Source organism: Megalops cyprinoides, chromosome 10 (genome assembly GCF_013368585.1).
Source record: "Megalops cyprinoides isolate fMegCyp1 chromosome 10, fMegCyp1.pri, whole genome shotgun sequence".
NCBI classification, from domain to species: domain Eukaryota; kingdom Metazoa; phylum Chordata; class Actinopteri; order Elopiformes; family Megalopidae; genus Megalops; species Megalops cyprinoides.
In genome coordinates, this window is record NC_050592.1 from 2,147,129 (window position 1) to 2,171,770 (window position 24,642).

Genomic DNA, 24,642 nt, shown 5'->3' on the forward strand with positions numbered 1-24,642 from the left:
AAAGGTGAAACTGGCAGTCTTAGATTTGAATCCCAGGTGGGGCGCAGCTGTTGTGCCACAGAGTAAAGCACCTTCACGCTCACCTGTACACATATGCACTCCTGCACAGTTATTAATGACATGCAGCATCAGTGCTATCGCAGCATGTGTTTTAAATGACTCTCTCTGGGGCCTGGAGAAGTCTTTTTGATTTCCACCTTTTCAGTCAGGATGAGCCTGCTCACCCATTTGGAGCATGTGTATGTGATTAACAGATGCTGGTAAACGATCTCTCTTATCAGTACATTACAATCTGACAAATCCTGGTTAAACAGGAGCTCAAAATCGGGTCCGTGAAATGCCAGGAGATGCCACGCCACACTAATGCACACTGCCTTCAGCTGCATTTAGCAGTGAGCGCTAAATAGAAAGCACTTATTTTTTCCTTAAATGCATTTTTTTCATTTCAGTAACAATATTATGTAGGACCCAGAAACAACAACTTTTGAAATGTTTTGAAATGCACTGCTTAAGGCCAAAGCTCAGTACAGTCGGATTGATCCCTGGGTCAGAGGCACCCAGTAGCCAATAGAGAGCACAGAAAGGGGAATGGCTCCTCTCACTTGTTCGATAGCTTGTGCAAACTGTGTTCAACACCTTATCCCAGCAGCTCCCCCCAAAATGAAACTGTTAAACCCATAAAACCCCACACATATCCAGTGTGACAGCTGTGATGAATGAAGAAAATACAACCAAGATGATGAGTAACATCAGATATTGTATTGAGCATATCAAAACTGTACTCTCTCCGGATGTGCTAATCCACTGTGGGGAAGTTCTCCTCTCAGTACCATGGTGACTCCTCTCTCAGAGGCAATGTCAGCTGACGTCCCAATACCTTTCTACACGCAGTAGAGAGAGAGAGAGAGTGAGAGAGAGAGAGAGAATTTTCTCTCTGCTGGAAAAACTCAGTTTGGTTAATATTATTATAATGTTTTGTATATGAGGAAAACAGAGAAGCCAGGAGTAAATATTGTATTAATCTGAATATTGTGAAATATTAAATGTATATCAAATGGAAATAAGCTGTAAGCTCTGTGCTTTCGGCCTCTCATCATGCAAGGTTTGGAACGAGCTCATGAAGAACCCGGCTCCTTCTCAACCCAATCTGAGGTGTCTGATCCTCTCTCTGGTTCCAAGATATTGGAAGGTCAGTCAACATTATACACAACTGAGTAAAGCAGAAACACAAGCATGTGTAACACAAAGCAAGCTCCACTTGTACATTTTTGGAACACAGACTGGAAAACAATAAGCGCATTTCAAAATAATTTTTGGTTGTTTTCTTTTTTATAACTGCATTTCAGTGTTTTATTTAAGAATATGGTACCCTCTTTTATGGTATCCACAACTTTCACAGAAATAATGAGATTTATAATAATCATAATAATCATAATATTAATAATAAAATTAATGATAAACTGAAGTTGACATTTCAGTGTCACAATCCACAAAAAATGCATAAAAATATCTTGTTATGAGGCTAGTATTTGGTGTAATGCAAAAAAAAAACATCAAAAGAACAGATCCGGGTAAAGCGTAACCACATGTGAGGATGACAGCACTAACAGCAATACCAGCCCCTCTCTGTCACAGAAAGAACCAGTGGCCACCTGTCACAGAATCTCCCTCACACACACACCTTCATGAAGCAGACCACCGAGGCTGTGCAATATTCCCATGCCTTTCGCTAACGAGCGCTTCTGAGCAGCTGTGACCAAAACCAGAGGCCTCTGATTACTGAGAAATAAATGGTGTGACTTACATTACTGTCCTCCACCTCTCCTCCTCCTTCACTCTCCTACAAGTTTAGTTTGTACATATGTACATACAGTGTGTGTGTATGTATAAATATATATATGATATTTATATATAAACACATACACGTACACTATGCATATATTTCTGTATGACATTCACTTTCTCATACTAACTGTTCAGAAGACACGGTTTTACTTGTATTGAATCCATATTTCATTTAAACAACTGAAAAATTAAGATGTATGGTATGTAAGGTATGTTTTCTCTAATGGCAGATGGGAGTAGAGTTTGGCTTTGCTTCTATGCTTATTTTACATCATTATGTTTTACAAAAGGATAAACCACAAAAAAGAAAAAAAGGTACTCATTAACTTTTTTTCAACAATCCACAATCTAGTTCCAGTGCCTTTCATTTGTTTCCTTGTAAAACTGAAAAAATAAAATGCCTTAATACTGTTTATTTTTTTCTTTCCCCGATTAATGTTAAATGACTCTTGTAGACCCCATTTCCCGGAACCCGCAGCGTGTGCAAAGCCGCCTGCGTTTGAACAGCAGGGCATAACTGCAACACCCTTTCACAACAGCAATGCTAACGGGCTTAGCCTGAGGACCTTCGAAAATCTCACTGAGCATCTCTCATAGTTTTGAATGTGTGTCCCTTAAAGTCCTTAAATCAACTCTGTGAGGGAAAAATGACAAAAGTAGCCAAGACTAAACTCTTTGCCCATTGTATTCTCAGATAAAGAGCTGGACTCCCACAGGGACGGCCTCTCAGAGCTGTCCTGCTCACGTGTGGGTTAAGAAGAGCTTGGAAACATCCTTAAGACGTAGTATAAATGTTGCCCTTCCTTCCTTCTTCTCCTCGTACGTACTGTACATTATTTATTGCAGCATTCCTCCAGTTCAATTAGAGCATCTTCTTCTGTCCATAGCAGCACTGACCCCTTCTCTTCATCCTTTTTTTTTTGTTCGCTGTTTGTTCAGTCCACTTCTACAGGTATATATCGCTCTGTGCGTGTGTGTGCGTGTGTATACATACACACACGCACACACTCGCACACATACACATATCTATATATATATATATATATATATAAGTAGGTGAGTGGCTTGTCGCGCCATCCCCTTTCTACAGTGACTTAGTTGGTGGCGCTGGGTGTGAGAGTGGGAGCGGTGGTCGCCCGGTTTTGGGGCTTCTTGCGTTTGCCGCCCGCTTTGCCCCCCTCCTTTGCTCCTTCCTTGGGCTCCCGGTTCTTGGTCTTGCCACCGCTTTCTTTATTCTCTTTGTTCCTGCTCTCCTCTCTCCTCTCGTTCTTGTTCTTCCCCTTTTCTGAATGGGAAAAAAAAACAGATCCTTCCGTGAATGAAGACACACACACACACACACACACACACACACACACACACACATAGCCACACACACACAACACACACACACACACACACACACAACACACACACACACACACACACACACACACACATAGCCACACACACACACACACAACACACACACACAACACACACACACACATAGCCACACACACACACACACAACACACACACACAACACACACACACACACACACACACATAGCCACACACACACACACACAACACACACACACACACACATAGCCACACACACACACACACACAACACACACACACAACACACACACACACACACACACACACACAACACACACACACACACACACACACACACACACACACATAGCCACACACACACACACACAACACACACACACAACACACACACACACACACACACACATAGCCACACACACACACACACAACACACACACACACACACACACACACACACACACACACACACACACACCCATACACAACACACACATACATGCAAATTCATTCACACACACACACTTAACACATATACACGCACACCACATGCACACACACACACACACACACACACACACACACACACATGTATACACAGGTATTACAGTAATTATTACTGAATATCCTTCTCACTACCTTAGCTTCCACATGGATACAGGACTTCCACGCTGGATTAAGGACATGCTCTCACGTGTGTGACCCCACTGAGGAAGTCCCGGCATGGGACTTCACTTTCAGAGCTGAGCATCCGAAATGCGCAAACACGCTGAAATACAGTCGCTGCACCTTTTGTTTTGAGCCTTCGCAATTTCTGATTAGAATTTATTGCAAGTTTTTTCATGCACATACAAATAAGTAATTCTTTCAGGCTTTCATTGCATCACGTCACACAGTACATGCATCTGTGTGATTACCCTGCCATTACGCACCTCATGGCTAGTGTGCAACTGCAGGTTTGCCATCTGTGTCTCAGCCCAGAATCCCAATATAAACTTTCTGTCACACACGTACTTATATAAGGAACCAATAACAGCTGCAACAGTCTGCACTCACATTGTACAACAGCACCCTCTTATTTTTATGCTGCTATTTAGGATTGTATCTTGCTTTTGCTACACGGCTGTATCAGGAGTATGCAGTGTAATGCCAGTGAATTGGGGCTGTTAACCCCAGAGCAGAACAGTGATAAGGAGCAGGGCTCGTAGCTGGAGGGTTGCTGGTTTGATTCCCTGCTGGGCCACTGCTGCTGTACCCTTGGGCAAAGTACTTAACCCAGAATTGTGTCAGTACATATCCAGCTGTATAAACAGATAACATGTAAAAACTGTAACCTATGTAAGTCGCTCTGGAGAAGAGTGTCTGCTAAATGCCAATAATGTAATGTAATGAAAAGTAACGCCTTAATTATGTAATGTATGTAACACCAGGTCTGATGTGAAGGAATGAGTTCAGCATGATTCACCAGTTAAGTAAAAAAGTGGAAATTCGTCACAATGGAAAACCGCCCTGTTACCACTCTCACTGCCTGCTGTCTGTCCCGGCTCCAGCTGAACGTTTCGGTAAACTGGCGAGTTTCGGTAAGCTGCGGTGATAAATAAAACGGAGAGGCCTATAAACACCAGATAAATGTGTGGATAACACTGCCCAGCACCACGGCACACCGTAACCACGGGCTGGAAAAGAAAAACACAAGCGAGCCTTTGTGAGAAGGAGACACCAAGCAAAAGACATTTTTAAAGCCCCGCTCATCTCGCTCTGACGAGTTCTGAAGAAACCTAATGTGCTCTCCAAACATTTCAGTGGGTCCAACCGAGACTCCCTCTTTTCGTCCCCCCCATCAGCTGCGGCTCGTATCCCCGATCCCACCCAACACCCTGTCTTAAGTGCCTAACTGTCTTGGCACTCCGACACAAACACCCATTAGAGGAGCCCTGAAGTGCTTGGACCATGTGAGAAAAACAGTTTTGGGGAAAAAAAAAAAACAAACGATGGTAAACAGAATCAAATGCAGGTTCCTTCTCCAGCACCCTCCGACCCCCCCCCCCCCCCCCCCCACCCGCCCGTCTGGGACGAGAGAGGGAGGCCCACAGCCATATTTGTCAGGAACTCTCTGTTGCGAGTTTCAACATTCCCTGGATACTGAATAAACACGGGCAGGGGCTGGAAAGCTTTCACACGGCACCTGACAACAAGCCCGACGCTTGGCCTCCTCTCCCCGTGACACCACAGCCTCATGCACTAGCGTTTGCTTTGTTTTCAGCTCCGCTGCGTTTAACTGCTGGTACCGCCTGCTTTTTATTTTTTGTCCCCTTTTTTGAGAGAAGGTCAAATGTGAATTTGCTTAATCCACTTCATACAGGTGTTCAGAAACCATTAGAGAGCAACACGTGCTTAGGCCTGTACGGCCTTCTTTTGAAAAGTGCATTTTTACACATCTCTGTAAACATATAAAAATAACTTCTTGGCAGCACGACAGCAAACATACTGCTTTTAAATTTCAGTGCTGAGTTTATTTTTGAGGAAAGAGACTCCTGAAACAAATGAGTGCGCATTAGCGTTCGTAAAGTTTTTAACAAGCCACTGGCAGCAGTGCTGTTCATGGGCTTTTTAACTTTCTGTCCTCGGGGATTTTCAAAGCAAAGCAACTTTTCTTTCTCGACTATCAAGAGATGGAGATGCCCAGTTTAAAAAACACAGCCACTGTAGAGTCTATTTCAAAGTTCTGCATGGAGGTCAGATCTCAAATAATGCTGTTCTCAAGGGCCTTTATTTTTCCTAATAATGCTAATAACAATATTTAAGAAGGCAACTATCTATCACTGAGAGCTAAATAAAATACCTGATGCGGGAGCACACCTCCAAAGCTCAGTGAAATGCTTCCGGGGCAGAAAAATATCACTTGTATCTATATGTTGGTTAACTTACCCATTAGGTTTCAAAAACACATAGCATATGTTTTCACTCTTTATCTTTGTAGCCATGTGTTTCTATCTACCACATGGAAGCAGCATAGTGCTGTTGCTGTGATATCAACATTGAATAGATACGAGTGGCATTTTTTCCCCCGGAAGCATTTCACATGGCCTCGGAAAACTGAAGGTGTGCTCCCGCATCAGGTATGACTAAAAGGAAAAATACGGGAAGAAACCTAACGCCACATACCAGGGATAGCTGTTATTGCGCCAAAAATAGTTATGCGATATATCGTGATGGCTATATCGCCGAGCCCTTGTGCTGAGGATAGGACTTTGCAGCTCGTTATCACACACCATCAACACCAAAGTTACAATCAACCGAAACGTTCACGATGCATGCGGCTCCCAGGCGTTTTTAGCGGGCGTTTCTCTGTGCACGGCGGTGGCGGCGATCGCAGCGCCGGTCCATCCAAGTGAAACACTGAGACCTGGCAACAGCGAGGGCATGCAGTTAGCCACTTCAGCCTCCGTGCGAAGGCATTTATTAAGTTAAAGAAAAGAACAGATGAAGAACAGGGGAAATCTGTGCCAAATCGACCCAGAGCGTTACTTTCTGCAGACCTGTAAATCACAAGTGTTATACAAGCCTACTGCCCCCTGTGTTTTATAAGGGCCCTGCCGGCCAATTCCGCAGCTGCAATCACCTCCTCTCTAATTCAGCACACAGCGCCAATTTATGCGCACACACAAGCGCCGGGGTCAGGACACCCATCAGTTCTGTGTTTGTTTTCATACGAGTAAAGGATCGTAAAAACCCCGAACGAGCCCGGTCCTCACGCTTCGGCTGACTAATTCACACCTGCACCTACAGTGACAAGTGGGCTGATTGGTTAGCGCGTTCCTAAAGTCAGACACAAACCTTCCTCACGCCCGTAGCCTTCCTCACTCTCTCCCCTCTCAGGTCCCTCTCAGACGATAGAGCTGAGTGCTGGTGCTGCTGTCCAGAGTCAGCTCGGAGAAGTGATTGTTAATGAGATTCATCAAATGTTGGGCCCATCACTTCAACCTCCCCACCGCACACACACACACACACACACACACACACGCACACGAGTCGCTAAGTTTAGAAATCTGGCAGGCCACGTAGCATTTTTATGGGGCAGTTTATAATATTTCACTGTTAATTATTCCTCTGAACCCGGAGTGGAAATTCTTTCCAGATCGCGGGCGTCACGCAGTGTAAATTTGCTTCTCATTTCTCAAACGCCGCTGTCACTGCCTGTCCAGGCCAGAGCCCACTCCTCTTTGAAGAATTACAAGCAAGGCCCCTCCAGCCTCCCTTTCCCCATCTGATACGGGGAGAGAGAAAGACAAATAGAGATAAGGGGAGAAACAGAGGGGAAAGATGTCGTTGGCTCCTCACAGCACTTTGGTCTTCTAACTTTTGCTATAGATGGGGTTGACATTTTTTTTAAAAAATCATCTCTATTACTGGGGTTGTGCAATTTGATGTGCATTGAAAGTGATCAAATATTCCACGCTTTCTGAGGCAAATACTCCATGGCTTCCGAGACAAATATTCCAGTAATGGAACCCCATTTTTTTCCCCGAGTAGGGTAAGACTCTCAGCTCTTTTCATGTAAATAATGAGTCACTGCAGCAGATCCGCACTCACTCACGGCTGAAGGCAGTGACATTAGCAATATCAATGAATTATCATTTATACAGGGTTCTCCAGTTCTCCTTTATAAATATTGATGAAAAATAATTCATATAAACGTCATTTTTATTATTAACATGGATTTTTAGGATTAACTGAGGTAATATATCAGTTATCTCATGGTTCAATGAAGGACTCACCCTTGTAAAAATTCTGTGGGTGTTTTGATTTGCCTCTTGTATCTGCGATGTTACAACAAATGTATAACCGTCTGTGCCAACAGTGTGTAATAACACTGTGTAATAACACTGTGTCATGCTGTAGCTCACTGCTGTAGCCCAAGTAGCCCACTATACTTGCATTTAGCTAAAGGGCAATGCCATAATAAAGAGATGGGATGTCACTTGTTTCAATAATAAATTTAAATAAATATACCCATTCGAACAGTAAAGAGAACGTCAGCAATCCCAAAAAAGGAAGTTGTTTTGGTTTGTGCCTTTATTTGATGGACAAATTAAAAGTTGAAGTGGAATACAAGAGGCCCGCTTCAGTGGGTAATAATCCCTCAGGCAACCAGACCACAAGGAAATAAAACCAGCGGCCAAACGAACAGCACACAGTGGCTTACAATAACATGCCACACTGTGTCCGTGGAGATGGAGTAAGCCCTCTCTCTCCTCCCTGCCCTGCTCACAGTAAACCCCTCCTGCAGCCCTCTTTATGAGGTCGATCGTCCGCCAAACCTGAAGGTCTTAGCCTTTTGTTTTGTTTTGAAGGGTCTGTTTTATTGCTAAGGCAGAAAATTTCTGCGTTCATTAAAACAAGCTAAGCAAATAAGAGGAACTTGATAGCTCTGTGATTCAAATAAAGTCCGGCAACATTCACCTGGCCAGGATTTATCTTTTAATAGCCGTTACAACAAAAACATTACGTGCCAGCCGGTACACAACAACTACATCACTAGTCCGACTGGCAGAACATTTCTGTGAAAGGGAGAACATATGGTTCCTACTCATAATGTTCCCACATTGATTTGTACATTTCCAGACCATCAGCAAAGCACTGGCTGAGTGAAAAGCCTTGTTAGCTACAATCAGAAGGGTGCTGGACATACATTTACATGGGCTGTAACGATTTCTTTCAGGCTCCTGCATCCATGCCAGCAGGTTATAGTTTTGAAACCCACTTGGGATACTGCCACTGAGGACCATGCCTCCATACCTCCCCTGGTCAGTGACTTTCCAGCAGCCCTGCTTTATGTGTTTCCTTGAGGCCACAGCTAAGCAACACCATCCGGGTTTACACGGGTTCACCAGTGATGGGTACTTTTTCAGTTGAGTTCCCTAGGAGCCAGCCCATGTCAAAGAGGTGGCCTGGCATTTTTTTCACACCAAACCTGCTGAAGAACAGTTGATCAGAAAGGGAGAGAGCCTATCCTGTGTTTTTTCAGGAACACCATTACCTTTGAATGGTTCCCACCTGCCATTACACCGCACTAGAGAATGTGTGATGCGTGTATAGGCACAAGTCTGGCCCAATCTGTTTCTCGGCCATGGCTAGACTCCTACTGTGAGATAAGCTGAAATTAAACAGCCAGTATCACAGTGAGGAGGTGCAAGGCTCAGTCTTTAACTTCAGTGCCACTGGTTGGGGCAGTTGGTGGTGACAGGGAAAAACAGGCAGAAATGCAGGTGTCCCTCACCTCAGGAACTCTCTGTTGCGAGTTTCAACATTCCCTGGATACTGAAACCTCTCACTCACTGGGTGAACAGCAGTAAAGAAGCTTTACCAGTAAGGGGCAAAAGGACAAATAGTAACACCCACCGAGTGCTTTTTCTGATTGGGAAAATGGGGTTCAGTGTCTCCCTCTCCCTCCTTCTCTCTCTCTCTCTGCATCTCACTCTGTGCTCACCTTTTCTGCAGTGAGTGTCTCTCTCTCTCTCTCTCTCCTTCTCTCCCCCCCCCCCTTCGCTCACCTTTTCCGCAGGGAGTCTTCGGCACAGTGCACTTGTGGCTCTCTGTCTCTCTCTCTCTCACTCTCTTTCCCCCCCTCACTCGCTCACCTTTTCCGCAGGGAGTTTTCGGCACATTGCACTTGCGGCTCTCCGTCTCCGGGGCGCAGGTTGCCGGGGCAGCGGGGGAGGTGGCGGTCTCTGGGCTGGGGGGCTGCGCCGGCTCCCGCACGCGGACCTGGGTCCCCTTCCTGAAGCCGCAGGTCTTGTTCTTCTTCATGCAGGGCCCCCAGGGGCCCCACTCACCCAGCTCGCATTGCACTGTGGGAAATCAGGCATGGAAAAAAAGGTTGAGAGAAGTGTACACGCAAGACCTGGCTCCCAGGAGAGTCGGGATCCACGGCCTGGCCAAAAAGCGCAAATGTAAGCTTGGAAACAGAAGGAGACCTGTGCGCTTCAGATTTCGGCAGACCATAAGTTTGAAATACAGCAAATTCAGCTAGCAAATATAAGACATTACTCACTCTCTTCTACTCCAAGTTAAAAGAGGACATGCTGTAATTATTACATTTGGAAACCTCAATGTTAAACCTTATTAGATATTTTTCAACTGGAGTCATGACTCCATCTGGTCTAAGCTGTTTTTAATCGCGAGGAGAATTTCAACATTTCATTTTTACTGTTCAGGGGATTCACTGACTTTGTGCTAAGGACAGCGGGAAGGCAACTCGATGCTGCCAAAGCAATGACTGCTAAAATAAAAAAAAAAACGGCGATAAGAACTGTGGACCCACCGCGCCAGAGGAGGCGAGAGGGAGCCAGATCCAGCAGAGAGCCACCCGGAGTTCGGCCTGCTCTCAGGGCCACAGGGAGCGCTCACCATTAGCACAGCGCTCTCTCAGTAAGGACAGAAATATTTCAAAAGCGATCAATAAATTGTCTAAATGCTGTAAATAAGGCCTCGGCGGGTTGTGACTCTCTTTCCAGAAAACAGCAGCCTCAGTACGCTGTGACTCCCTGCAGAAAACAGCAGCCTCAGTACGCTGTGACTCCCTGCAGAAAACAGCAGCCTCGGCAGGCTGTGACTCCCTGCAGAAAACAGCAGCCTCAGTGGGCTGTGACTCCCTGCAGAAAACAGCAGCCTCAGTACGCTGTGACTCCCCGCAGAAAACAGCAGCCTCAGTACGCTGTGACTCCCCGCAGAAAACAGCAGCCTCGGCAGGCTGTGACTCCCTGCAGAAAACAGCAGCCTCAGTGGGCTGTGACTCCCTGCAGAAAACAGCAGCCTCAACAGGCTGTGACTCTCTCTGCAGAAAACAGCAGCATCAATGGGCTGTGACTCTCCCTGCAGAAAACAGCAGCCTCAGTACGCTGTGACTCTCTCTACAGAAAACAGCAGCCTCGGCAGGCTGTGACTCTCTCTGCAGAAAACCAAGTAGACTGCACACATTATAACTGTGCTATTTATCGCATATATAAAAGAGACCACAGCCTTTTAATATTTGAATGATTGGTTCATCCAAATGGTGTCCAAGGCTTTCCTCACACACTCCCTCCTAAGTGCATTTTAGAGATTGGCTAAGCTGTGGTGACCACGGTGACGGTGGATGGGTCATGTGATGGGCGGGACTCACCTGTGCTGACGCATTCCATGGTACCGTTGGTGGTGCCGAAACCTGCAGGGCAGCTGGTGTAGCACCTCCCTCTGTGCGAATACAAGCCCTCCTTACATTTTGTGCAAAAGCTTTTACTGAAACACGCCTCACAGTTGTCTATTCTACATTCTGCAATGAGAGAGACAGAGAGGGAGATAGAGAGAGAGGGCGAGAGAGAGAGAGGGAGAAAGTGAGAGAGAGAGAGAGAGGGAGAGAGAAAGAGGGAGAGAGAGAGAGAGAGAGAGGGAGGGAGAGTGAGTGAGAGATAGAGCGTGAGAGAGAGAGAGAGAGGGAGGGAGAGGGAGGGAGGGAGAGGGAGAGAGTAGGGGGGTGCCAGGGAGAGAGAGAGAGAGAGGGAGGGAGAGGGGGTGGGAGGGGGAGAGAGAGAGAGAGAGAGAGAAAAGGGAGAGTCAGGGAGAGAGAGAGAGAGAGAGAGAGAGAGAGAGAAAGGGAGAGACAGGGAGAGAGGAGAGAGAGAGAGAGAAAGGGAGAGACAGGGAGAGAGAGAGAGAGAGAGAGAGAGAAAGGGAGAGACAGGGAGAGAGAGAGAGAGAGAGAGGACAGACATCAGTTGCTGCCTCCTGGCTTTACATTCTCACACTGTTGCATCATTTGGGTCCTGGGTGCATGCACTCGTTCTTTGGGTCCTGGGTGCATGCACTCGTTCTTTGGGTCCTGGGTACATGCACTCGTTCTTTGGGTCCTCGGTGCATGCACTCGTTCTTTGGGTCCTGGGTGCATGCCCTCGTTCTTTGGGTCCTCGGTGCATGCCCTGGTTAGGGGCAGCCTTCATTCCTTGCATTTCATAGTTATTTATTGTTCCGGCATGTGGGAGACTTACAGACTACACACAGCTCTCACAAGAATGCATTTAGTGGATTGTGCGATGTTTCACAAATTTTCATCATGTTTAGTCTTTTGCACATAGAAAATGATTCAGAAAAAAAAAACAATTTCCAAAAAAGAGGAACCAGCAAAAACAATACAGCTATGTCAAAAATGTGATGTGTTGCAGCTATTCCTACTGCTTAAGGAAAAACATTAAGTCATTTTAAGAAGGCTGCAATGCTTAATGAACATATACTGTCAGTATACTGTCTTTTAAACCTGTTTTTTCCATTTTTTAACCTTTTCAAACTGGGATGAGGCACCCCTTTCCAACTGTGTCACAGGCCAGCAGGTTTCAGGGGTGCTGTCACACCACTGTCTCATTAAAGGCTCAACCTCGCCGCTGAAACACGCCACTAATGACACTAAATTGGAGGCAATTATGTTCTCACACAGAATGAAAACCAGACACCTACCATATCTGCGAGACCTGAACTGAGTGGCCCTGTCTTACACTTATCACCATCATTATTTTCATAAGAAAATTAGTGTTCATCTTGAATTTTTAATTTCTTTTTTACACCTGTGACAACCGATGAGGAGAAAGAGAGAGAAAGCTCCAGAGTCCTGAAACATTTCCCAGAGAATCATATGATCAACAGTGTTTTTTGAGTACTCACAAAATTCACAGAACCTTTAAAACTGCAAATTACCTCATCACTAGCTAGTATATAAGTTAGGAAACGCAAAACAGAGCCTGCTATTTCGATGCTTCCATGAGTTTTGCGAGTCGTTTAAAATTCCCCGGCAGCCGGGGAATCATTTCAGCATAACAGCGGGAAAACTCCACCTGCGCCCCGACTGTGGCAGAGCATTAAGGTCTGCACATGTGCCCCACAGGTCAGCAAACACACCGGGCTCCCACCCGAGTCCAGCTCCCTCTGACTCCCCTCGACTCCCGAGAACTGCGTTTGACGCCTGCGATACTCATAGCAAACGCTTTCACACTGAGCCACTTTAAAAATGCGCCCCTAACGCAAGACAAATGTTGCTAACAAGATGTGGGGATGTGGAGAAGTATCAGATATAATGCAGCTAATTGGATGATTACAGCGACTGAGCCACTGAGGATCCGGCTGCAGGGAAAACCCAGAATGGAATTCAACCTCTCGGAGTGGAGTTCCGGCCACGGGACTAGAAAATTAAAATCAATGCTAAACCTGGATGGGAACAAATCAGAAACTCCATGATATTCAACTCTATATTTAATACAGTAAATAGCTCTTTACTGTAAATGTTGCTGTGATACCACTATATGATCTGTTCACAACAACACACTGGCTGGGATGCTTTTAGCAAAATCAAGCAAAGCTTCTGAGGAAAAGTACTGACCGTGCCTGTGATTTAAGATCCCTACGATCATGTGATCCCTCCAGTAAAGCTTAACCTCCACGGGTCCGGGAGGAACTAGCATGTGTGCACAGAGAAACAGCAGCTTATCTACATCTGAATATAAGGGCTATAAAAGATAAGGGGTTAGAGGAAGGCAATGCTACAGCAGGAAAGCCAAGGAGCTGAGAGGACCTGCAGTGTTTGTAGAGTCTGTCAACTGAATGCTCAATCAATTACTGCCAGTCCGTTTCTTTAACAGACCAAGGTACTTGGGGGGAACCATAAAATAATGTCAGGAATGTTTTGATTACAAACACTTCTTCAGGCTTTACCTGTCAAAAGATATATAACGCTACACCGCCCACACGTCTGAGTCGCACATTAACTAATACAACAGCCATTGGGAGGAAAAAAAACTCACCACATCTTTGTCCTGCAACAAAATATAATGAATCCAAGCTGCTCTTCTCTCTTAATTGTCTATCAAAACACTCATGCCTCTGGAAGGAAAACGCTTTGAAACCAGCTTACAGGGGGTTTACGACAGATTTCGGAACTTCTGATCTCTCTAATTGGAAGTGTTGGTTTGTGTCCCTTAATAACGTTTCATTGCCACAGAGACATAAAGAGATAAACAGAGATGAAGGCAGGAACAGACTCCAGTAAGCGTGGCGCAACCAACCAAAAAAAAACCTGGTGGTATCTAGTTTGTGCTTCTGTAATTTAAAGCCAAAATAAGTACGCAGCATGCTCAGAAGGCAGACAAACAACAGCACATTAGCAATGTTTGCTTTGGATTTTTTTTACAGCCTGTCCTTCCCCCAGCGGTAAGAGGAAACAGACGCTGGCAGGGTTGGCATCGCTGGGTTGGACAGACAGGGCTGTGTCACTGGTCCCACTGCAACGCTGAGGCTAAGCCTCTTTAAACTGACTGCAGCTGTAACCAGACACGGCCCACGGTGACCCCCCTACCCCCCTCTGCCACAAACCCCCCCCCCCCCCCCCCCCCCCACCACCACCTCTCTGCTGTTGTTTTCAAAACGTTAAAACGTTAACAGGCCTCTGCTGCCTTTTGATGATGTAGAAATGTTGCAGCAATGTCTCAGCAGACAGTCGGACGTCACCGGTTACGTTTGGTTCACCCGTCACGACCCCCCGCCCCTCTCTTGTTCCCTGCTATTGGAGGGACTAGCAGCAGGCAGCTACTCACTGGTGCACTTGTTCATGTCCGGGTTTCGGACGCCGAAGTAGCCCACGGGACAGGAGGCCAGGCACACGCCGATCTGTCGGATGTCATTGCGTTCGAGAAGGATGAAGAGTTTGGGCTGGCATTTCAGGCACCCGTTGTATTCGGAGCAGAGCTCACAGCCCCGCGAGCAGGATGGTGGAACCTCAGTGCTTACTGCGAGACAGAGGGAGAGAGAGACAGGATGGAGGAACCTCAGTGCTTACTGCGAGACAGAGGGAGAGAGAGACAGGATGGAGGAACCTCAGTGCTTACTGCGAGACAGAGGGAGAGAGAGACAGGATGGAGGAACCTCAGCGCTTACTGTGAGACAGAGGGAGAGAGAGACACCGTCTACAGGCAGCCCACACAAAACCACCCCACTTTCATCAAACATCATTCTGTGCTATCATCAATGTCAAATGGCAATACATCAAATTTTAAATACACTGCCAACCTACCATGCATCAAATTCTGAAAATAAAAACAACATAATGTATTTGGCTGGATGCAGTCGTGGCCTTAAAATGACAATGCCTGGAAGACTCAACAAAGGACCTTCCTCTCTTTTTTTCCAAAGGGCAACCCCATATTCTTTAACTGAATGATAAACATCAAACGAACAGCACAGCAAGCGGCAAACAAACAAAGCAATTATCGAACCGCTACTAAGGGTTAATGTTTTCTGCTAATTTCAGCACTGGGTATGCCAAATGTCCTTGTTTGAACAGTTTCGCAGTGTTTACTCGAAGCTGCCCAGCGGAGATCTTAAACAGATTTTCGTTGTGGTGCTGCAGAAGCCCCGTGGTTTCAGACTGACAGCAGCCTAAGCGGAGCCCAGAACAGGCCCTGGTATCACACAGGGCTCCCACAAGCGACTCTGGTACAGAGGTACAGCCAGCAACAAAATGGTAAACACATAAGGGGGGTGGGACACCCCATAAATATATGCATATCCATACACACACACACGCACACACACACACATACTCACACATACTCACACAGACACACACACACACACACACACACACACACACACACACAGACACACACATGCACACACACACATGCGAACACACATGAACGAACGTACACACACACACGCACACACAGACACACACACACACTCACACACACAGACACACACACATGCACACACACACACACACACACACACATGCACACACACACACATGCACACACACACACTCACACACACACACACGCATGCACGCACGCACACATGAACATACACACGCATACACACACACACACACACACACACACACGTGCGCGCGCACACAGTTTGCCCTGAGATATTTAAGCAGGTCGAAAAGACGCTATATAAGCGCGACACATTTTTGTGCAAATGCCTCTCGCGTTTCTCCCCCCTCTCATTTGGAGAGCTGAACTCGGAGGGCAATGCCTGGGATTGTTGCATAAAAAGCATGTCAGAGTGCACATCCTGTGTCCCGGGGCGGTTTGGTGCCTCACCACGGTCAGCACAGCAGATTTACTGCCCCTGCATGCTGTATCAACTCTAAATATACACGCACAAGCAGCAATCCATCACGGCCCCGTCTCACACAGATAAGGAGGACAGTAAAAGCATTAAAAACCTTTTGCCCCCACAGAGCAATCGCACCGAGCTCTAGTCATGGTTACCTGGCTTCAGATGGGGTCATTAAGCAGAGAATCCAGCCTCCTTATCAGCACTAATGATGATAAAGACATAACCACAGCGGAGAGTTTTAACCGCCCGGCAAACACTGTCTGTCAGGGCCCTCAGGATGGGTTTTCATCGAGACCGTTTGCGACCGCACTGATACGGTACGCGTTGGCGCTCCTCGCGTGAGGAAAACCAACCCTCGACTTCCTTCCCTTTCTGTCGTGCTTTGCCTCATCTTACGCTCAGGCCAAAGAGAAGACATTTTTCAACTTAGCTGTGTTCATGCTGAACAACAGCCACATTACATTTGTTTAGCAGAGCCTGTTATCTGCTAGCATATAATGACATATATATATAAAATGTTAGCAACATTTCATACATTTATACAGCTGGGCATTTACCGAGGCAATGTGGGCTAAGTGCCTTGCCCAAGGTTTCGACAGCAGGGTCTGACTAGGAAAACACACATCTGAGTTACAAGCCCCGCTCCACCACTACACCACACTGCTGGTCCTACACGAAACATGTGACCATTAGGTAGCATGGTCTGTCAGCACAGATTTTAATTGGGTTTGTCTGAAATGCAGAGTGACAGACCACTTGATGTATGTCTCTCCTAAATGTGTGACAGCTGTTGTGGTCATTTGTCCCATACATCTTCCTTAATGCTTACTACGAACACGCTCTCATTAACACGAAAGAGAACAAGAACGTGGTCAAAACAAATGCCTCGGAAGAAAAAAAAAATCCACATCAAATAAGGTATGCGCACATTCCTCTGGTCTGTGACAACATCTCTCCCAACCAATTGTCCCACCAGTAACCTCCTAAAAAAGGATGTGTCGGGGTTTGATGCGATGGAGTCTTGGGAAACTAGCGTGCTCAGTGTAATCTCTGCATTCCGCTCAGCCCGCGAGATGAGAAATGAAAAGATCAAACAGGAGAGGAATGTACGAGTTGTTTTCATGGGATTCAGGCGGGATGACAGTTTGTAGCTGTTCTGTGGAAATCAGAGACATCCACAACAGTGTGTCACTGCTGAGCAAACTCACACGTGACCACTTCAGTGCTCAGTGGTCTACTGGTTCACTGGCTAACTGGCTGACTTGCATGAAAGGGCTTGGGTGTCTATTGCCATCTCTACAAAAGACATCTTTGCTTGCTCTATCAGTACCTACTACATACCCATATAATTCTACATAATTCTGTTATGTAAATCCATATATTTCTGCTTTACAGACTCATTTTGTCAGCCTTTGACATGCAGTAAAACAAAGAGAAGGGAAACTTCCTTTGTTCTTTCTACTATACTATCTTTGGAATTCGCTGTGGACTTGTACGCTCCCAATATGTTTGAACATTTTGTTTCTTACCGAAGGCCTACAGTAAGGGAAAAGGCCGCAGAGAGACGTGAATTATGATGGAGAGACGTGAATTATGATGGAGAGTCGCATCGGCTCCTACGAGTGGTGCCATTACTGCAGGCTTAGTAACGCGCTTGTTCAGAGAAGTGTTTATAGCGGCTGTTTCCCTGAAAAAGACGCTGCAGCAGAGCTGGCCCGAGAGCAGTTTCGGCACGGCTTTTCGGCTCGGTCCTGAGGGGAAACAAACAGCGGCCTGAACCCTCCGACGCCCTCGTAAATCAGCGCTTAATCGCGGCTGGCGCTAAACATAGCATCCCCGCCATAAAGCACGGCCGAGTTATCCCCCCGGTTAACAGCCCGCCAGCCCGTTCCCCTGCAGTACAGGCGATAAGCGGCCGGGGCTTGTTGTCCGGCGTGGGCTACAGTGGGAGCCTCCGGGAAATGGAACAACACCGTCCCCCGCAACGCATTCCACATGGGGCGTGTCCCGCTGTGCAAACGTTCCCATGGCATCCGTGCCAACGTTGCATCAGTGCTGGCCGCAGCGATCCGCAGACTCCCCCCCTCCCCACAGAGCCGGCAGCTCCAAACAGGCTTGCGTGTGTGGGGGAGCACAGTCACCAGGGTTCTGTCTCACACAGGCTCTTGGTCTTTTTTCCATTAGATCTGGTCTGCTGAGGGGCTGCGCAGTGGCTCAGCCGATTAATGCCCCGCACCCCTCTGCTTCTGCACAGCTCCACTGCAGTTCCCCGCTGGTGTTACTGGTGCTACTGCCTAAGACGGCGAGCCAGCAGCCTGACAGTTTGATGCTCAGCTAACCATTAATCCAGAGTCATCGTATGAGCAGATATTACAGGTACACTGCCAGCTTATAGACTCGGCTTTTGATTTATGCACAGGTATGTTGATTATCACTGTCATACCTTTATATACTGTGCCTATAAACAGACTGATAATTCATTACTGATGACAGTGTCCTGAATTCTCTTGGTGTCTGGGAGTGATGAAGACCATGGTCTCCGGGCACAGTTTCATGCACTGAACCAGCTGATTTCACTAATTACCTCCCCTTCTGGATGCTAGAAAATCAGAGTGATCGGAGCAGATACTGGGAGTACTTCTACTTTCTACAGCCAGACTTTCCCACCTTTGAGTGTAGGCTGTAAGTCACACTATGACTCGCTTCCTGGTAACAGTATACAGGATACATGGGGCCCTGCTCAGCTGTATATGGTGAAAAGGCTAGCCACCTGAGAACAACAGTGTCAACAATCATAACAGCGTTTACATAATTACTGCAGGTGAAAAGCTATTCAAACAACCCTCTCTTCATCTCTCATTGTGTGTTTCACTTTGTCAGTACAGTGATATTAAAGAACCCTGATCACCCGAGCAGATGACCTGGGACAGCGTCTGATACAGATTATACATTTAAGAATATTTATGCTCTGTGTGGTAATAATACGTCACCAACCTATGAATCTAAAACACCCACCTCACCCCCTCTGTTTGGACCTTCTAACCAGTAGAATGGAATCAACCGTAACAGCCAATCACATTTTCACATCTGAGTGAGTTGTTGTTCTGCTCATTCACTCAGTAGTCACCTCTGATTGGTGTCTGGACCAATCAGATGTCAGCGTGCCAGGTGCGCATCACGTGACTCTTGCGCTATACCACGGCAAATGCGTGGTGTAGGTGTTCAGTACATGTGTTTGTACCTCACCATATGCATCATGCAAAACACTTCTATGACTTGAATCATTCATCCACCAAGCTGGTGTGAGACAAGGTGGCAAAGCAACTAACCAACCACAACCATCAGCCATGATTTCCAGGTAGCAGTTACAGTTACAAGACTACCAGTCCTGAGTTTCAGTTGGCAGTTGCAGTTAAAGGACTATCAGTCCCCAAGTGTCAGTTAGCAGGTACTGTTAAAGGACTATCAGTCTCCAAGTGTCACTTAGCCATTACAGTTAAAGGACTATCAGTCTTGAGTTGCAACCACTATCCTCAGTATATATTTCTGTTTATATATTTACAGTTTCAGTTAAACATTAACCTCAATATATATCTAAAGTATATTTGTATATTTATGTGTATATATTCATAGCTACAGTGATTCAGTTTCCATAATCTGTATTTATGTATATATTGAGTTTATATTTATATGTATGTGTTTATAGTTTCAGTTAACCATGATCAGAGAGATGTTGGCTTGCCTTACAGTCTGCTGACCTTTGAATGAAGGCACCTGCCAAACCCCTTAATGCAGAAGCAGGTTTGACTGACTGCTCTGGCCAAGAGGAGATTATTACTACTGTTATGAAGATGAAACACTTCCTCACACAGACTGTGCGTATGGCTTACTGGGATCGGGCTTCTCCCAGCTCTCACCGTGCACCGATAAAGGCCCACGGGAAAACTCAGACGAGCCAGGCTTGTTCCTTCCAGACTGCTCTACCACTGCCGTTTGTAAGGCAGGACACTGTTTGTGAGAAGGCTGGACCTGTAGAAATACTGTAATCTCACTCGTGAAGGAAAAACGCAGCGACCTTTAAATATTGACACAAAGGAACTGATACAAACACACGATATTTAAAGAAAGAATACTTTAGACTTAAGTAAGACATGTTTGATTTTTTTTCCCAAAAGGACATGGAAAAACTAAATAGTAACCACCAGCTTTAAACAATAACAGAAGCTGTATGAGGTAATTTGTGCAGAACTGTTATTCATCAATGTTTTCTCTCTTTCTTCAGCTATAGATGACAAGATGTTTAAAAAAGGCAACAGTGAATACTGTTAAGCCTACTGGGACCAATGCCTGCTACTAAATCCAATCTAGAAGCACATCAGCAAACTGGGGCTCTCTTTCGCAGTACCTCTTGTTGCCTGAAGAGGGAGCACTTGAACATACTACACAGCTCTGACTCAAATCTAGACCAAATGTGAACCTGACAATGACAAGGCAAAGTTAAGACAAAAGCTTAGTTTCTCCTGACTGTTGCTTAAATGAAAAATAAAACATGCACCCCCCCAAAAAAATTATTATTATCATTGTTTTTTATTGAAAACTGAACTTACTGAAAAACAGCACAATGGACAAAGTCAGATCCTGTGGCATGCTGTGGTCTGTTTATCTACCAGGAAAGTACATATTAATTAATGACCAAACAAATTATGACGTGGCCACTGAATTCTGACGCACTTTTCTTGATAGCACATCAAACACTGTATTAATGAAACAAAGAAAAATGTACATTTCCCCTCTGTGTCGCCACGGAGAAAACAGGGTTCATTGTGTCGCTTCAAATTAAGAGCGTGTCTCGTTTGTTCTGTACACAAAACCTTCACATTCCATGTCATATATATTTTCTCTTATCACCCTGTCAGTGAGGTATCTGCTCTCTGCTGAAACCAAGCGCACAGCAGATCATCCACAGCTCTCCTGGATATTTTCAGCAGTAGGTATGCGGTTGGCTTGGGTCAAACTCACGAAGGCAGCTTTATCTAAAACCTCTGATGGACTTTAACGCTGTGATGTTAACATACTCCTCGCTTAAAAAACTAACCTAGACAGGAAACACGATCGGGCCCCGGCATACTTCATACTTCATAATTCATACTTCAGCGTAAGAACACACGTAGTGAAGAATACCTCCGTACGAGCTCCAAACACAAGTCAAGCACTGACGAGCGTATCGCATAGCCCTGTAGCGCATCAGACAGAGTCTCTCGCTTTTATATTCTGTTAAACACACAGCAAAATATATAACATACGCAGTACCAGTGCAAGCTGACCATGTGAGTGTGCGACTCGGGTTCATCACTGACTAAAAATACTCCTTACATCAAGCGAACAAAAAAACATTCTGTGTAAATGACAAGAATTACTACATATCTGGAGAGGAAGAGATGTGCATTTGCAGGAAAGCAGAAAGGCATAATAACCAAGGCAGGCAAAACTAATAATACATGAGAATAACAAATGTAACCTTTACTGCTGTAGTTAAATGTTTATAAATGTCTGAGGAACATTTATAAGATATTTATCACAGGAGATTGCTCGGGCTGAGCCCCGCTATGCTGAAACCGGAAGAGAGGGAGAGAGGGAGAGAGGGAGCGAGGAAGAGAGGAAGCAGGATAGTGAGGGAGAGAGACAGACAGACCGATGGAAGGGGTCGGCGAGTGGAACGATACTCACTCCGTCTCTGCCTCCTGCCCTTGGAGTCCTTGAGGCTGTCGCTGTAATCCATGAAGCCGAGGAAGACCACCACCACGAACAGTCCTAGCTGCATAGTCACTGCCCAGCCACGTGGGGTCCCCCCAAAACAGGAAGAGGAATCGGACGGGGCCCCTTCCGCTCCGAGACAGGTGTGCGCGCCGCCGCTCACTGCTGGCTGCGTCCGCTGCTCTCTCCGGCTGCTGCAAGTCCAAACATGCCTGTGGCGAGAGCCATGACCGGGGGCAGGACGCCGGGCGGGAGGGGGGGGAGCGCCAGGAGCGGGACGGGACGGGACGGGAGCGGAGCGTGCAGGAACGGGAGTGCTGCCCCTCAACACGGTTCAACCCATGAAGCTCGGCGTGGCCCGCAGGAGACCCACAGAGCGAGCGCAGGGGCGAGGGCGTGCATCCGAGTGCCCCGAATCCAGGAGCACGAGTCTTATTTGTGATGTCTGGGGGGGCGGGGGTGGGGGGGGGGAGGCGGAGGAGGAGGGGGGCTGGAAGGGGAAGGGGGGGGGCCGAGAGAGGAGAAGGAACGGGCTGGACTCCTACGCAGGATGACAGTGCATCTGTCAGTGCCAGGACCTGTGAGAGAGAGAGGCGGGGGTGGAGAGAAGCTGAAGCAGGTATTCTCAATGAGACACAGGGAAATAAAGCATCATACTGTTAACTCAGCGTGTCACGAGAGAGAGATCTAACCGCTGCCTCCCCTGCCCCCCCCGAGCTTTTATGGCTCCTCATGCAGCCAAGACTGAAACAGATAAAAACCCCGCAAGACCAAAAGCAGCTGATTTTTTCACAGTAAGCTCCTCTGCTGCTGGCCAGGTGTAGCAGACCTGCTTCACCCACAGCTGCAAACGGTGACACATTAATGATAAGCAACGCTTTCTGCTTCTCAATCCACAGCCGGTGTGCCATCTCAGGGCACCTTAAACGCCAGGCATAAATGACCGAGGTCCTTCACCAGGACAACACCGGCACAGAGCATCTCTCAGTGAAAGCTTTCACTTGCAGGATGCCGATCGAAGCTTTCAGTCTGCACACCATGTCAGCCTGAAACCAGATACCGACCACCGTGGCTTACGAAACTGAACCGAGGCCTCGCAGTGAGGGTTCCAGACCATCAGTCACGAAACTGCGGGGTCCACCACCCACTTTGCCCCAACAACCAGCCATCTCTTCTGCTGACAAATCTGTTATTAAAGTGCAAGCTGGCAGACAGGCTATCACTAATTCATTAGGGAGAGAGAGACGCAGTGAACGCAACAAAATTATTATTTTTTTTTTTGTGGCTCGATCATTCAGCTCGTTCAAATAGCCTTTCACAGCCCAATCATGAACAGAAAATCCATTTATTCACTCGACGATAATAAACCATAAAATATCTGTCACTCCAAAGAGAGATACAGTGAATATGAAAGGTATGATAATATGGCTGTTCCTGAAAATAAATGAAATTCACAGAAGTAGGTTACAGTCATTACATTACGAATACAAACGCCGTGAGCCCACAAACTGTTCAAACCCCGGAGAATCTTCTCTGTTGCTGTCTGAGAAACGGCTCCGTATTCGTGTCTTGTATTTTACTTTGGTCCTTGATCACATTGATTTTCTATGAAAACTCAGATGACTCCCCCTTATAACCAAAAACCACCACACAGTTTAATAATGCCATTCACCGTAGGACAGATATTTTATGAGCTTTAGATGATGAGTGTGTCATTTTGCTTTATAATGTCAAGATGGTGATGTCACTGGCAAACAAAGGTGAGGCAACACACCCCCCTCCCAGTTTAAATTTGAAGTTTTTGATCTGCTTGTATGAAACACTAGTGATTAAATCATTATAATTTCAACAAAGAAAATGTGTGTTAAAAAGGAAGAAAAGCAGTAAGACCAAAAAAACAGCTTAAGTCAGTTAACCCAAATACCATTAGCATTGTAAATTAATACATAATGCCACGTCAGTTTACAGGAGATTAACCAGACCACCCCCCTCAGGCAGCAAACCGACAATGAAACAGAGAAATATGTCTTTCTGAAAAAAAAAACATTCCCCCGAGTGAGAAGCAGAGAAGCACAATTGCGAAACATTATTAATGGAGGCTGTGATACTATTTAATTACAGAGTCATTTTCACCATCCTAGGCAGGAACACTTCACAGAGGGGAGTCCCTCTCTGTCTGGCTTATAGCAGCAAGGCCTGGCCAGATTCCCTCCAGTGAAAGTACACACACACACACAAGCTTACACACACACACACGCACACACACACACACACACACACACACACAGACACAAGCTTCCTAATATTCACATACACACGCTTACTCACACATACACATACACACAGACTTACTCACACACACACAAGCTTTCTAATACTCACACACACACACACACACACACGCTTACTCACACATACATGTACACACATACTCACACACTCACTCAAGCACACAAGCTTATTCACACACACACAGACTTACTCATGCACCCACACAAGCTTACTCACACACAAATACACATACACACACACACACACACACACACACACAC

The 24,642-nt window shown here is 46.2% G+C and overlaps 1 protein-coding gene across 1 annotated transcript; it reads right to left on the reverse strand.

Moving 5' to 3' along the window:
* Positions 1–2,939: 2,939 nt before the first annotated feature.
* On the reverse strand, positions 2,940–22,268 carry rspo1 (R-spondin 1). Its single transcript, XM_036539402.1, has 5 exons — positions 22,064–22,268; positions 14,806–14,997; positions 11,355–11,504; positions 9,832–10,041; positions 2,940–3,130 (listed from the first exon to the last, which is right to left on the reverse strand). The coding sequence occupies exons 1-5, from the start codon at positions 22,155–22,157 to the stop codon at positions 2,940–2,942; spliced, it is 837 nt and encodes a 278-aa protein (XP_036395295.1). The 5' UTR covers positions 22,158–22,268.
* Positions 22,269–24,642: the final 2,374 nt, after the last annotated feature.